This window comes from Notechis scutatus, chromosome 10, assembly GCF_049901735.1.
Source record: "Notechis scutatus isolate UNSWTSFEM ecotype Mainland chromosome 10, rNotScu1.2, whole genome shotgun sequence".
Taxonomy (NCBI): domain Eukaryota; kingdom Metazoa; phylum Chordata; class Lepidosauria; order Squamata; family Elapidae; genus Notechis; species Notechis scutatus.
In genome coordinates this window covers 16,008,542-16,022,499 of record NC_142018.1, presented here as the reverse complement: position 1 = coordinate 16,022,499, position 13,958 = coordinate 16,008,542, and the positions used below count along the sequence as shown (strand labels likewise).

Genomic DNA, 13,958 nt, shown 5'->3' with positions numbered 1-13,958 from the left:
ACGTCCATGCCAGAAAACACCCCCAATCATATACACACTGTTTAAATGGGGGTGATCATTGTTCTCTGTTATCGTTTAATAATTGTTAAATACCACCACTATTTCTTTGGTAATGTCCAAGGTGTAGTTAAAATGGTAGTTAAATGTCCAAGGTGTAAACAGGAAGAACTCATCACTCAAAAAAGTATATAGTTCATGCTTGGATGACATGATAGACATAGCTTATGGTTAGTTCTGAACATGATTGATGGCAAACAGCTGTCTTGTTTGATGCTTTTCAATTTCCAGCTAAGACCAATAAAAGAAACAAAACCAAGGAAACAGCTGATTATTTTAATGTCAGTCCTTGGTTAGTGAGGGCAGTAATCAGGGTTTGTTGATGCAGCAAGTCTTTAAAAAAGGTCTACAACAGATGTTTGATATATCATGTTTTTATCTATAATTAACCATCCAAAGTCACTGTACTGAGATGGGCAACTCCATAAATTTCAATCAATCAATAAATGTTTGTTGATAAGCTCATGAGATAATGGGAAGAAACTAGTTGGCATAGGAGAAACCACAAGCTATGCTTGTCATGTTATCAACATAGGTGCACCAGTGGTGGGATTCAATTTTTTTACTCCTGGTTCTGTGGGTGTGGCTTGGTGAGCATGGCTTGGTGGGCGTGGCAGGGGAAGGTTACTGCAAAATCCCCATTCCCTCCCCACCCCACTAACCTGCTTTCCAGCTCCATTCTCCTGTGCAGGGCAACAAAAGAAGACCCAGCTAATCAGGTGGGACTCAGGAGGCAGAGAATAGATGGGGGTGGAGTCAGTCAGAGGTGATATTTGCTGGTTCTCTGAACTACTCAAAATTTCCGCTACCGGTTCTCCAGAACTGGTCAGAACCTGCTGAATACCACCTCTGATGTGTACCAATGAATGCAGATTCATGCGGTTTTGCATTTCCACCAAATACTGTCATAAATAGATGTTTTTTCTGAATTGCTTTCACTGTCAGGGCTCCAATAAATCCACCCCCATTCAAATCAAAAGTTGACATTTTCCTTCTTACCCCCTCTTAATGAATATATTTTAAAGGAGTGGTTCTCAACCTTTACTTTATCATACCTTTACATACTTTTTGTGGCACCAGCCACGGCCACGGACTACCAAAACTTAACCCAAGATTTAAATCATAGCATTTCTTCAAACCTTCTCAGACCCCCTGTGATGGCATTGTAGCCCTCCAGGGGTCTGTGGACCACAGGTTGAGAACCACTGGTTTCAAGTCTTTCTGTACCTTATTTTCAGAATTGTCTATATCCAACAGACCAGGAGTCCCCAACCTGTAGGCCACAGACCAATATCAGTCCATGGCTTATTCGCAACTGGGCCATGTGGGTGGTGCATGTGTCTGCACGCACACAGTCCCACTCACATGAGCATCACAGGAGCTCGTGGCCCTACTCATATGAGCAATGGGTACTCATGTACAATTGCACGTGCCTGCCCCTCTCACAAAACATCCCCTCTTCCCCCGCCCCCGCTCTGGGCCATCAACCCAGAAAGATTGGGGAACTCTACAATAGACAATTATCTCATGGATTTTTTTAATCTGAAGCACCCTATTAGTTATTGCCATTTTTGTAAGCATGTTGGTTCTCGGTTATCACCACTTCCTAACCTTTTGAAAACTCTAGATGATCCTTTGGAAAAGATACTGATGAATGTCAGTCCATTAGGTGGTAGAGATGATGGAGTGGGGGCGTATGTATGAGCTTCCCATTTCCCCTGACTTTCCTAAGAGGGATAATCACAGAATTTCAAGCCCACATATGACTCATTAATGACTACCAGGCCATTGTTTAAATAACTGATGTCAAATTATCCATGGATATTTTGAAAACTAATAATATACTTAATTCAAAGCATAGCAGCCTGTAATTGCTGGTAGGATCAAGTAATAGTCATTGTTTACTAAAGAAGATGATCCATTGAATTAAGAAGGATTCGTTTCCAAGGTCACAAGTCTTTAGACTTGCATCTTCTTTGGCATTACACCAAAGCATAAACATATGTGGGGAAATTCAGATTGATATCTTTCAGAAGGGAAAAAAAGTCCTATTGTGTATAGAACAGATCAATGCAGTAATATATTTCTTTCTTTCTTTCTGTGGCTTCTAGGGTCAAAATGTATTTGGACTTGATATCATTGAAACACCTGAAGGAGACAAGTGGCCCCAGTTGATAGTGCAACAAATCCTTGACAGGGAGCAGAAGGACACCTATGTGATGAAGATTAAAGTGGAGGATGGTGGAAACCCTCCGAGATCCAGCACGGCCATTCTCCAAGTCACCATCACTGATGTGAATGACAACCGTCCGGTCTTCAAGGAGAATGATATCGAAGTCAGCGTTCCTGAAAATGCACCTGTGGGCACCTCCGTTTCTCAACTTCATGCCACCGATGCCGACTTGGGATCCAATGCCCAGATTCACTTTTATTTTAGTAGCCAGATCTCTAGTTTGGCCAAAAGACTGTTTGCCATCGATAACATCACTGGTCTTATCACTGTCAAGGAGCCCTTGGACCGGGAGGAATCCCCAGTACACAAATTAACCATTTTGGCGAGTGACGGCAGTTCCACTCCTTCCAGAGCTACCGTAACAGTGAATGTCACAGACATTAATGATAACATTCCCTCAATAGACACAAGGTATATTATCAATCCAGTGAATGGGACTGTGTTACTGTCCGAGAAAGCACCACTCAATACTAAGATTGCCCTGATTACTGTGATGGATAAGGATGCGGACCTTAATGGCAAAGTTACTTGCTTCACAGACCACGATGTCCCGTTCAGGTTAAAGCCGGTATTTGATAATCAGTTTCTCCTGGAAACAGCCACCTACTTAGACTACGAGGCCACCAGAGAATATGCCATCAAAATAGTGGCTTCGGATTCAGGAAAGCCACCCTTGAACCAATCTGCGATGCTGCTGATCAAAATCAAAGATGAAAATGACAATGCCCCGGTGTTCACGCAATCCGTGATTGGGCTCTCCATCCCTGAGAATAACGCTCCTGGAACCCAGCTGACCAAGATAAGTGCTACCGATGCTGACAGCGGCCACAATGCTGAAATCAGTTACATGCTGGGATTGGATGCTCCCCCGATTTTCAACCTGGATCGCCGTACAGGCATTCTGACAGCCGTGAGGAAGTTGGATCGAGAAAAACAAGATCGCTATTCATTCACGGTGCTGGCTAAAGATAATGGCATGCCACCTTTGCAAGCCAATGCTACTGTGACTGTTTCTGTTTTGGATCAAAATGACAACAGCCCTGCTTTCACACACAACGAATACAACTTCTATGTGCCAGAAAATCTTCCCATGTATGGCACCGTTGGACTAATCACTGTGACAGATGCAGACTCTGGAGAAAATGCAATAGTGACCTTGTCGATATTAAATGGCAAAGATAATTTCATTATTGATCCTATCACTGGAGTCATAAGGCCGAATATTACTTTTGACAGGGAACAGCAAGGATCTTATACATTTCAGGTGAAAGCAGTGGATGGGGGCAGGCTCCCACGCACCTCCACGGCTAAAGTTACTATCAATGTTGTCGATGTGAATGACAACAGGCCTGTTTTTGTCATTCCTTCCACCAACTATTCCTACGACTTGGTTCCGATGTCTGCCAGTCCAGGCTCCATGGTGACAAAAGTGTTTGCTGTGGACAATGATACAGGGATGAACGCTGAGCTGCGTTATAGCATTATTGGTGGGAATTCGCGAGGGTTGTTTATGATCGATCAGTTAACGGGCAACGTCACTTTGAAGGAGAAAGTCATCTCAGCAGATCATGGATTGCACAGACTGGTAATCAAAGTCAATGATTTAGGGCAGCCTGAATCTTTATATACCATAGCATTAGTGCACTTATTTGTGAATGAAACCGTCACCAATGGATCCTACATCCAAGAGTTGGTCCGCCGCAACATGGAAACACCTGTTGGCCAAAATGTCGGGGATGGAGACATTACCCCACAAACCAATGACTACATCAAAATCATCATTGCCATCATCGCAGGCACCATGACAGTGATACTGGTCATTTTTGTGACAGCCCTGGTACGTTGTCGCCAAACTCCTAGGCACAAAGTGGTGCAGAAAAGCAAGCAGAGTGGTGAGTGGGTTTCTCCAAACCAAGAAAACCGTCAGATCAAGAAGAAGAAGAAAAAGAAGAAGCGGTCTCCCAAAAGTCTTCTCCTAAACTTTGTGACTATTGAAGAATCTAAGCCTGATGATCCCGGCCATGAACACATCAATGGCACCTTGGACATTCCTGTAGAGCTAGAAGAACAGACTATGGGAAAATATAACTGGGCCACCACACCCACCACTTTTAAACCTGACAGTCCAGATTTAGCAAAGCACTACAAGTCTGCCACTCCGCAGCCCACATTTCAGATTAAACCTGAGACTCCAGTACCACCGAAGAAACACCATGTCATACAGGAACTTCCTCTGGATAACACATTTGTGGTGGGTTGTGATTCCCTCTCCAAGTGTTCTTCCAGTAGCTCGGACCCATACAGTGTATCTGAATGCAGCTGTCAAGGAGGGTTTAAAGCTCCTGGCTCCGTTCACACCAGACAGGTAAGAACAACTTTTGTTCTACATCTTTTTCTTTGTTTTGTCACATTCCTTCCTTTCTGATTTAGTTCCTTCCTTACACTCTGACCTTAGAACAAGGGTCTTCCAACTTGGCAAGTTTAAGACTTGTGGACTTCAACTCCCAGAATTCCTGAGCTAACATGATTGGAAGAGGAATTCTGGGAGTTGAAGTCCACAAGTCTTAAAGCTGTCGACTTTGAAGACCTCTACCTTAGAATGTGGATAAATGATAGATAGAAGATAGATGATAGACAGGCAGGCAGGCAGGCAGGCAGGCAGGCAGACAGACAGACAGACAGACAGATAGATGAGAAGAAAACAGTTTCTGATCCATCTATTAAAAGGAAGAAATGTAGTTACTTTTAGCTACAAGGAAAATGTGATTGCTGAGTGTTCATGTTAGGGGATAACTCTTGTCTGCAGATGGCAGTGTGGCACTTCTTCCTTTGCATGCATAAGAGCAGATCTGCAAAACAAAAGAGAGGTTATGGTTTAGTCCAGCTAGCAAGATATGTTTGGGAATTTAAGAAATCCGGGACTAGGTGGAACCCATTAAAGCTCTGCAGGGTCTCCTAAATTGTTCCTAATGCTAATGGGATCTGGAATTGCCAATTCATTTCATTTACTTGGATCAGTTCCTCAAAGTTTCTAAGAAGCAAACCCAATTTTATTCCCTCTTTCCCACATTATAAGTCTTAAGGAGTTGAGTGTTATTTGCAAGAATAGGCATTTACACTGCTGTCTAGATTTCTAAAAACTAGGTGCCTGACATAATCAACAGAAGGAAACAACCCTAAAATGAATCTTGAGTGGGGTAATCACAAATCCAGCTTTTGGAAATGAGCACAGCTCTTCATTCCTACTCTTGTCTATGAATGGGTTAAATTGCAGTTCTGATTTACAAGATGGTTAAGACGTTTGTTAAGACATGGCTTTATAATAATGCAATAGAAGCACAGCTCTAAATTGTCATTGCAGAAAGCGAAACTGGTTTAAAAACATTCAGATAAGAACACAGACTCTCCAGTTAATGCAGGGAGATTGTCACTTAATTTTATTTTTATTTATTTTATTTTATTTGTCTGTCAAACATGTACAAGATAACAAGTATAGGTATGAACATATAAAGCACTTTTAAAAGAGCCAGAGTCTCATTTTTATGTGGTGTAAATTTATCACTGGGGATTGCAATTTGTTTATTCATGGGATGAGGGACATATTTCTTACCTAAAACTGTTCCAGCTAGGAATTGAGTTTTTGAATTTTGCCTACCCTTTTGGTTGCTTCTATCCAATCGGCAAAATACCAAATGTTAAAGGAAGTTACAACAATGGTCTTCTGAATCTTTAGAATAGGATGACTGTACTTTCACACAACTAAAGTTATAATCTCAGGATCAACGTAATGTTATAATAGTGGTCAATTTGTATTTGTAATGCAAATGGACACAAGCCAGCATTCTACCCTGTTTCCCCAAAAATACGACCTACGCTGAAAGTAAGTCCTAGCTTGATTTTTACACATGCGCCCAATATAAGCCCTACCCCCAAAATAAGCCCTAATTAAGATCCCACCCACTCCAGAATGGACAGGTAAAAATTAAGCTAGGGTGGGGATGGAGGTGGATGGAGCTGCCCTACTACTTACCTTTGGACAGTTGTAGCCAGGGCTCGCATACCCTGACACCTGCCTTGCTAGCCCATTTCTTCTGCAGCCTGCAAGGCTGCGAAGGCTTTCCTGAAGGCCTCTATTGCTGATAACAAAGCTCCATGTGGATCCAGAGCTCTGTTATCAGCTTCAGAGGCCTTCAGGAAAGCCTTGCCAGCCGCAGAAATTCCTGAAGGCCTTTGATAGCAAAAAGGTGGCCAGGGGTGATGCGCACAAGTGAGGTTAGTCAATGGATGACATCCCCTGAAAATAAGACCGGGTGGCAAAAATATATATAAGACAGGGTCTTATTTTTAGGGAAACATGGCAACTGTATGGCTAAAATTTGCCTTATGCTATAGAATAGGCATCAATGTTTAAGATGTCTCCTATAATTTGGCAACCAGGAAAACCCTAGTCCTGTTTAGTTTATATAATTGTGCTGTCCATTCTACTTCTTGGTAGCAAAAATATACCCTTAAAAAACCCTGCTTCTTACAAAATGGAAGCACAAAACAATTTGTAAACCAACCAGCACACTGTATGTACACCTATGGAAGATAGCTTGATGTTTTTATGTTTTGTTGGTTTATGTTTGTTTTTAAAAACCAATAAAATTAAAAATAAAAAAACCCTGCTTCTCTTACACATATTTTTTCACCATTCTTGATTGTTGCATTTTCCAGTAAAGTTGTAACAATTGAACAAGAAACCTTTTATGTTGATTCCATTTTTTTCTTTCTATCCTTTGTCTGTGCACAATCCCCTCTTTCTCCAGGCTTTATGTCTCAATAGAAGTAGTCTAAAAAAATTCTCAAGAGGGTGAAGCACTGTCATGTTGATGGTAGTAACTTAACTTATAAAGACATACTTTCTTTCTAGGTTCCTTGACTTTAGAGAAGTTCAATAAAAACCAAAGGCTCACAGAAGGAAACCCTTGGGGGTGTGGTATCTTATTATGATGTGAAAATTGTATTTACCAAACTTTGAACCTACTGTACTTTGTACAGCAGAGTCCAATGCAATAGGCTGATTTATAATAAGTAAGGTAGATCTCTGGGGACATATATGTAGAATGAACCCGTATTGGAGTTGTGGTTTATTTGGAAAAGCAATTTATTTCATTGGTCATTGCTTTTCCCAATGAATTCTGGGAATGAGAACTATTCAATAGAAAATGCAACAACTACAGCATTTTCAAAACATCCAAGGAGGAGAAGTAATGGGTGTTGAAGTTTGGGGTATACCTAATATCCAGTTAGGGTAGTTTCCATGGATAATTGTTCTGCTGAACCTTCTGAATCCCCTGTGAATGCTCAATACTATCTTTTAGCGATAGGAGCCCAACTGCTTTCCTCTATACTTGCTCAATTGGTTTGCTACTTATTTTATAACAAGTAGTAACTCCATTAAAGATTATTGCTGCATTTTCTTTTCTCACTGTTTTCATTTGTTTTGATTTTAAGCACACCACAATCAGTTATATTTTCATGAATATTTCTGAGGTTCTTCAACAGATCTTATTTGCGGAGCCACTAAGAAGTATATTATGGGAGTTTAATCATGATTACAACACTGGGAAGTCCCCTGATCTTCGGATACCCTAGTAAATTCCCAGGCAAGAGTCATGACAAAAAACATGTCCAAAATTAGTGAGGAAAGGATATCATCACCTTCATCATTCCACCATGCACCACATGACAAAATTGTTCCAACTATTTTAATATTCTGAGAGTGAGAGTGAAAATCAAACATACTCTTGCATAGAACTAAAACTTAGGGGGATTTGGTGGGTTTTTGGAAGAATATTGATAGATACCAAACTATTGCCAACCTCTCATTTATTCTGGCCAATATTTAGATGTGGGAGGTGCCCCCCCCCCAAAAAAAAATGTGCAGATAAGGAAATAAAAGAAGACACAGTGTGCCAATTCAACTAAGTTAACCGAGCATATAAAGCAGAATTTGAGATTGTAAGCCAATCCCTGACAATCAACAATCGGGAATGATTGATTTGCTCTCATTGCTTAGTAATTGCCCCAGGCAGATATCTCACTCTACCTAACTGTAAGACTAGACCTCCTGGCAGCTGATATTCTATAAGCCAATATTTAAAATAATGAGGGGAGATGGGGTTGGTTAAGGCCAGGGCTATTCTCATGCTGTTTCTCTGTTTGCCAGCTCTGAACGTCTTCGAATCAACTGTTAAGTACCGAAGTCGTACACAATGATGTTAAGCCAGCAAACATGGAAATATGGGCATAGCACGAGAAAGCCCTTTGTCTTCCTTCCCTGATTGCTGAAGAATTTTTTCGTCTGATCTCCAGAGGGTTTTCGAAGTGGCGTTGAACTGTCAAGCTGCCCTACTCAAAGGTATTCAGGGCCAGGACACTAACAGTTGGAAGGAATGCAAAGGAAAAGAAAGGAAAAAGAAAAACAAAAGACCAAGAGACTTTCAGAACATTGTTCTTTGGCTGTTCTATAATGTCATTTTTATGCTGAAAGAAAAGGGAGGGGGAAGTGATACTGACCACTACTCCATGTGAATGGTAGTAAACTATGACATATACACCTTTCATTCTCTTCAGTTGCTTCTAGCCACGTTCTCTTTAATTGATTCATTCCCTTAATTTATTTTTGTTCACAATATCTGTGGTCCATTCCTCCCATTTCTTATTCACGTTGGAAAAAAAAAAAGAGCAATAACAAGTTATGCACATACACTTGAAACAGACAGTGGTCAAATTCTTTATACCCCCTGCCTTTCTTGATAAAACTGATTGCTTTGTGTGTGCTTCACATTGGGGAAAAATGTTATTTATTTTTGCAGTATTTTGTAGGAAGACATTGTCACTATTCAGAGTAGCCAAATCTGGGGTTGTTGGATTGTCCTTTTGTTTTGATTTACAAACTTAGCCTAAGTTGGTTCGTTTCTTGGCATGATGAGAGAGAGCACTTTCTCACCCATTCCACACAAGAGGGAAAATAAAGCTTCCAGTTAAAAGTTTCAAGTTAAAAGTGAATACAAGGCAAACTTTTAAGAAGAGAGATTTACAAGGTTGTCCACCCCACAATCAGAAAGAATCCGGTAGCACCTTTTAATAGGTCTAGGCATACCCCTGGAGAGCATATTGATGATTCTGGTCTTTCATAAACACATTGAAGACCTTGAAATGATTCATGAACTGGGAGAGTGGGTGGAGGTCAGGAAGCTAATTGGCCTGTTGATTTTCTCAGTCCGTCCGGGTTTAAGAACTGGTTTAGTATCCTCCTGAGGTTGGTAAAATGAGGACCCATATTGTTGGCGGCAATAGACTAAGTCTGTAAACTGCTTAGAGAAGGCTGAAAAGAGGTATATAAGTCTAAGTGCTATAGCTATTATCCTTCCTTCCTTCCCTCCCTCCCTCCCTCCCCCCTCCCTCCTTCTTTCCCTCCTTCCCTCCCTTCCCAATGGTTAGAATGCAGTAAAGCAGGTTAACTCTGCCTACATCCAGGAGTTTGATCCTGACTGGCTCAAGGTTGACTCAGCCTTCCATCCTTCCGAGGTCAATAAAATGAGGATCCAGATTGTTGGGGGCAATAGGCTGACTCTGTAAACCGTTTAGAGAGGGCTGTAAGGCACTGTAAAGCAATATATAAGTCTAAGTGCTATTGCTATTTATCCTCGGTTAACTTTTAAAAAATGTGCTAACTTTAAAAAAAAATGTTTTAATGTTTTGTTAGTCCCTTCGAGTTGCATTCAAAAGATGGACAGGTGTAGAAATCAACATAATAAATGATAAATTCGCTTTTGTGAGCTGCTGCTCTCATCATGTGAAGCTCTTCTGAAGATACTATTCAATTCCTTCTGATTTTTGGATAAAATGGACTCTCTTCCTCCTACAAGCAGAGAAAAGAAAAGATATGGGAGGAATGAGATAATACAAACTAGACCTATGTGCGTACAAAGCAGGCTATCCACCTGACATGTATTGTTAATTACTTAAAAACAACTGTGAGTATTGCAAAATTACAGTATTGCTGCCTAATGTTAAAATGGCTTCCATCTTAGTCAACTCTGAAGAAAACAATCCTACTTAATCTATCCTTGTTGGCATAAGATGCAACAATTTCATTCTTCATGGGTGTTGATCATATATTGAAAATGTACACTGCTATGCCTGGTACAGTCTTGTTAGTATGTTTCCTCATCCCATCTTTCAGGCAATAAGAAATAGAATATTGTATACTTCATCGAACAAATCTTGCCTTTCTTATACAATTTAATGGGCAAAGGCCCACATGGAAAGAAAAACACCCGGAAGAAGCAGAACTGCTTAAACAGAATTGATATTCTTCCTGTAAGCAGGGGTGGGATTCTACCAGTTCACACCTATTCGCTAGAGCCGGTTGTTAACATTCTAAGCAGTTTGGAGAACCTGTTATTAGAAGAAATTACTGGCCTAATCCTGTAAGGAAGACAGGAAGGAAACATTCTGGTGTTGCTTACAGAAACTGCCTCTCCGTTAACCCTTATTACATTCTTGGCAGGACTAGACTTCCTGTCTCAGGAACCTCTCTGGAGTTTTTTCTCCCTCCTTTGCTGGTACTTTGCTTGTGTGGAGTGACCATTCAAAGTTACAATGGCACTGGAAAAAGTGACTTACGACCATTTTCACACTTACGACTGTTGCAGCATCCCCACAGTCTTGATATGAGTGATGTTGAGTTAAGCCACACCAACATAACTGGTTGTTAAAAAATTTGAATCCCACCCCTGCCTGTAAGATTTATTAGACAGAATCTCTGCAAGCTTTTCCCTTTAAAAGGGAAAAGGGTCACAAGACTTTTTTTATTTAAAACAACAATAACAAAAGCTATTATAGGTAGTCCTCAACTTATGATGACAATTGAGCCCCAAAATTGATGTTGCTAAGTGAGTTTTGCCCCATTTTACGACTTTCCTTGCCACATTTGTTAAGTAAATTGCTGCAGTTGTTAAATTAGTAACCCGGTTGTTAAGTGAATCAGGTTTCCCCACTGACTTTGCTTGTCAAATATATTGTAAACTTAGACTTTAGTGCAAATACCCATCCCATATTGACTCTTGAATTCTTCTGATGGAAAATGATTACTTGGCTTTCTGGTTTTAATCAATTTGCAAAAGGGATCACAGGATTTCCCCCCACTGCAACCGTCGTAAACGCGAGTCACTTGTCAGCATCTGAATGCAAATTGCGTGATCCACAGGGACGCTGCAACCTATGTCCGAAAAATGGTCCTAAGTCACTTTTTTTCAGTGCCGCTTTAACTTTGAACGTTCACTAAGTGAACTGTTGTAAGTTGAGGACTCCCTGTGTTATAGGGGTGCTATTAGAGAGAGAAAAAAAACTTTACATGGGGGAAAAGTGGACTGTCCCTTATCTAAATACTTTGTATTTGACTGTCACAAAAGGAAGCTTGCTTTGCACATTTTGTTACTGTATGTGTACCAGGAAAGCAGAAATGCACACACACACACACACACACACAGAGAGAGAGAGAGAGAGAGAGAGAACATAAACAGACAGAGTTTTCATTACATGTATTCTCCATGTCTTCGTCTGGAGTGGTTAGGAACTTCATGGAAGCTTCAGACAGTGCAATGTATAGTATCCGCTAACTACTCTGTCGAATCCCTTCTCTTTTCCAACGCACACTGTTAAGTGTGCCTATCTTAAGCTTAATGCAGTCTATGTAGAGATGCTTCCTCAAGATCAGTTCTTCCTTTAAAAAAAAGAGAGAGAGAAAAGATCAGTTGGAAGCCCATGATGAACATAAGAGCTTTGTATGCCCCTTGGAATTCAGTACACCAGTGGTTTTCAACCTGTAGTTCCCGATCGCTAATGGGGTGGGGGGGGGCACCATGTCATCCCAGGGGTTCTGCAGAGGCTTGAAGAAATCTTATGATTTAAATCTTGGGGGTCTATAGCCACGGTTTGTGGATATTTAAAGGAGGGATCTATGGGGAAGAAAAGGTTGAAAATCACTGCCATACACAGTTCTCAATGAGGATTCTGAGCTTTGGTATGTCTGAATAAAAAAATTCTTGCACGCAATAGCCTTTATATTTAATTGAAAACTCAATATCTAATGTAACCACACTTTAAAGCCGATGTACTGTACTTCACTTCCTCTCCTGTCCAACAGTATATTGTAAACTAGACTTTAGTGCAAATTCCCACCCAATATTGACTCTTGAATTCTACTGATGAGAAATGGTTACTTGGCTCTCTGGTTTGTAAACTATAATAAATTATACAAATATATTGTATATATTTATTGCCATTTATTGTATTGTGCAACATATTTTTGGAGGTGGCCATTGGGGAAGTGGGGGAGGGGAAGAAGGAGATGGGTTATTTAACCTGTTATGAGGAATCACATCTCTTTGGTTTCACTAGGGGTGATTTTCTCTGTAATTACTGTTCACGTCTTCGTATTGAACATAGGATCCTAACTGGAAGAAACATCTGGTTGGAAGCACACACCTTTTTGAAATAGAGATGTCACATGCATACAAAAGAAAGAAATTGTGATTTTTTTCCCCTCTTCTCTCCTAATTCAATGTAGATATTTTGTTCTGAGACTTGCTGTTCAATACAACAATGATGTTTGAAACATCTTTGTTCAGCCTGCTTGTCCCCCAGATGTGAGTATTTAAACTCCTATAATTTTCAGCCATGCCCTGTTGAGCTCTGCACATCTGGATAATGCCCAGATTGGATCAGGTTCTAAGAAGGGGAGACAAATCTGTTGTTCTGTGGAGTGATCACAAGTTTTCAAGCACCAGGGAATTCCATTCCATTTTCATATCTGTTAGTAATGTGTTGTTTTTTCCAATGTTCTGCATGAAGATTGATGCACATTTTATTTCTAATGTATTCTATTGCAAAGCCTTTCCCCACGTGTACACAGTTTTATTTAATTCACACCTGTAGTTCCCCCCCCCCCCTTAACATGCACATTTTTGTACGGTGATTTTTAATTGTAGAACTGCGACAAAAATGAGTGTGAAAACTGAAGGATAATTATCTTACATTATTGCTTTGGAATGTGTAAATGAGCTGAGTTTATATTAAAAATGTAAAGTAAATGAAATCCATCCCCATGAGGATCAGGGGATGGGATGCAATCCAGATGGGCAAGACAACAGAATATAGTACATGCTTAAAACTTTAATTCAATTACTATGATTTTAGGAAGTGGCTAGAAACAATAAGATAGGGCAACTGGTAGGGAAGGAGAAGCCCTCCCAATGAAGGAGAGCTATAGGGCGGCAAATAAGACCTTTGGCTCAACTATCATTTATTTGGACTGTTGAAGTAGGTACACTATACCGTGTATGGATGTACATTGTACAGTGCTGTCAAGCATGAAGAATTCAAGTTGAGTAAAGGTTGTGTCTGACTCTAAAGGGAGGTGCTGATCTCTGTTTCCTAGCTGAGAAAACCAGCACTGTCTGAAGATGCTTCCATTGTCATGTGGCCACCATGACTATACACCAAGGCACATGGAATGCTGTTACCTTCCCATTAAAATGGTATCTATTTATCTATTCATATTTGCAAGCTGTTGAACTTCTAGGTGAGCAGGAGCTGGAGCAAGTAACGGGAGCGC

The 13,958-nt window shown here is 40.5% G+C and overlaps 1 protein-coding gene across 1 annotated transcript in view; it reads left to right on the top strand.

Moving 5' to 3' along the window:
- Positions 1 to 13,958, top strand: part of PCDH11X (protocadherin 11 X-linked) — a 605,637-nt gene that overhangs the window by 149,960 nt on the left and 441,719 nt on the right. The window contains exon 4 of the mRNA XM_087972141.1: positions 2,169 to 4,655. Coding sequence (XP_087828267.1) covers positions 2,169 to 4,655 — 2,487 coding nt within the window. The remainder of the gene's footprint in view (positions 1 to 2,168; positions 4,656 to 13,958) is intronic.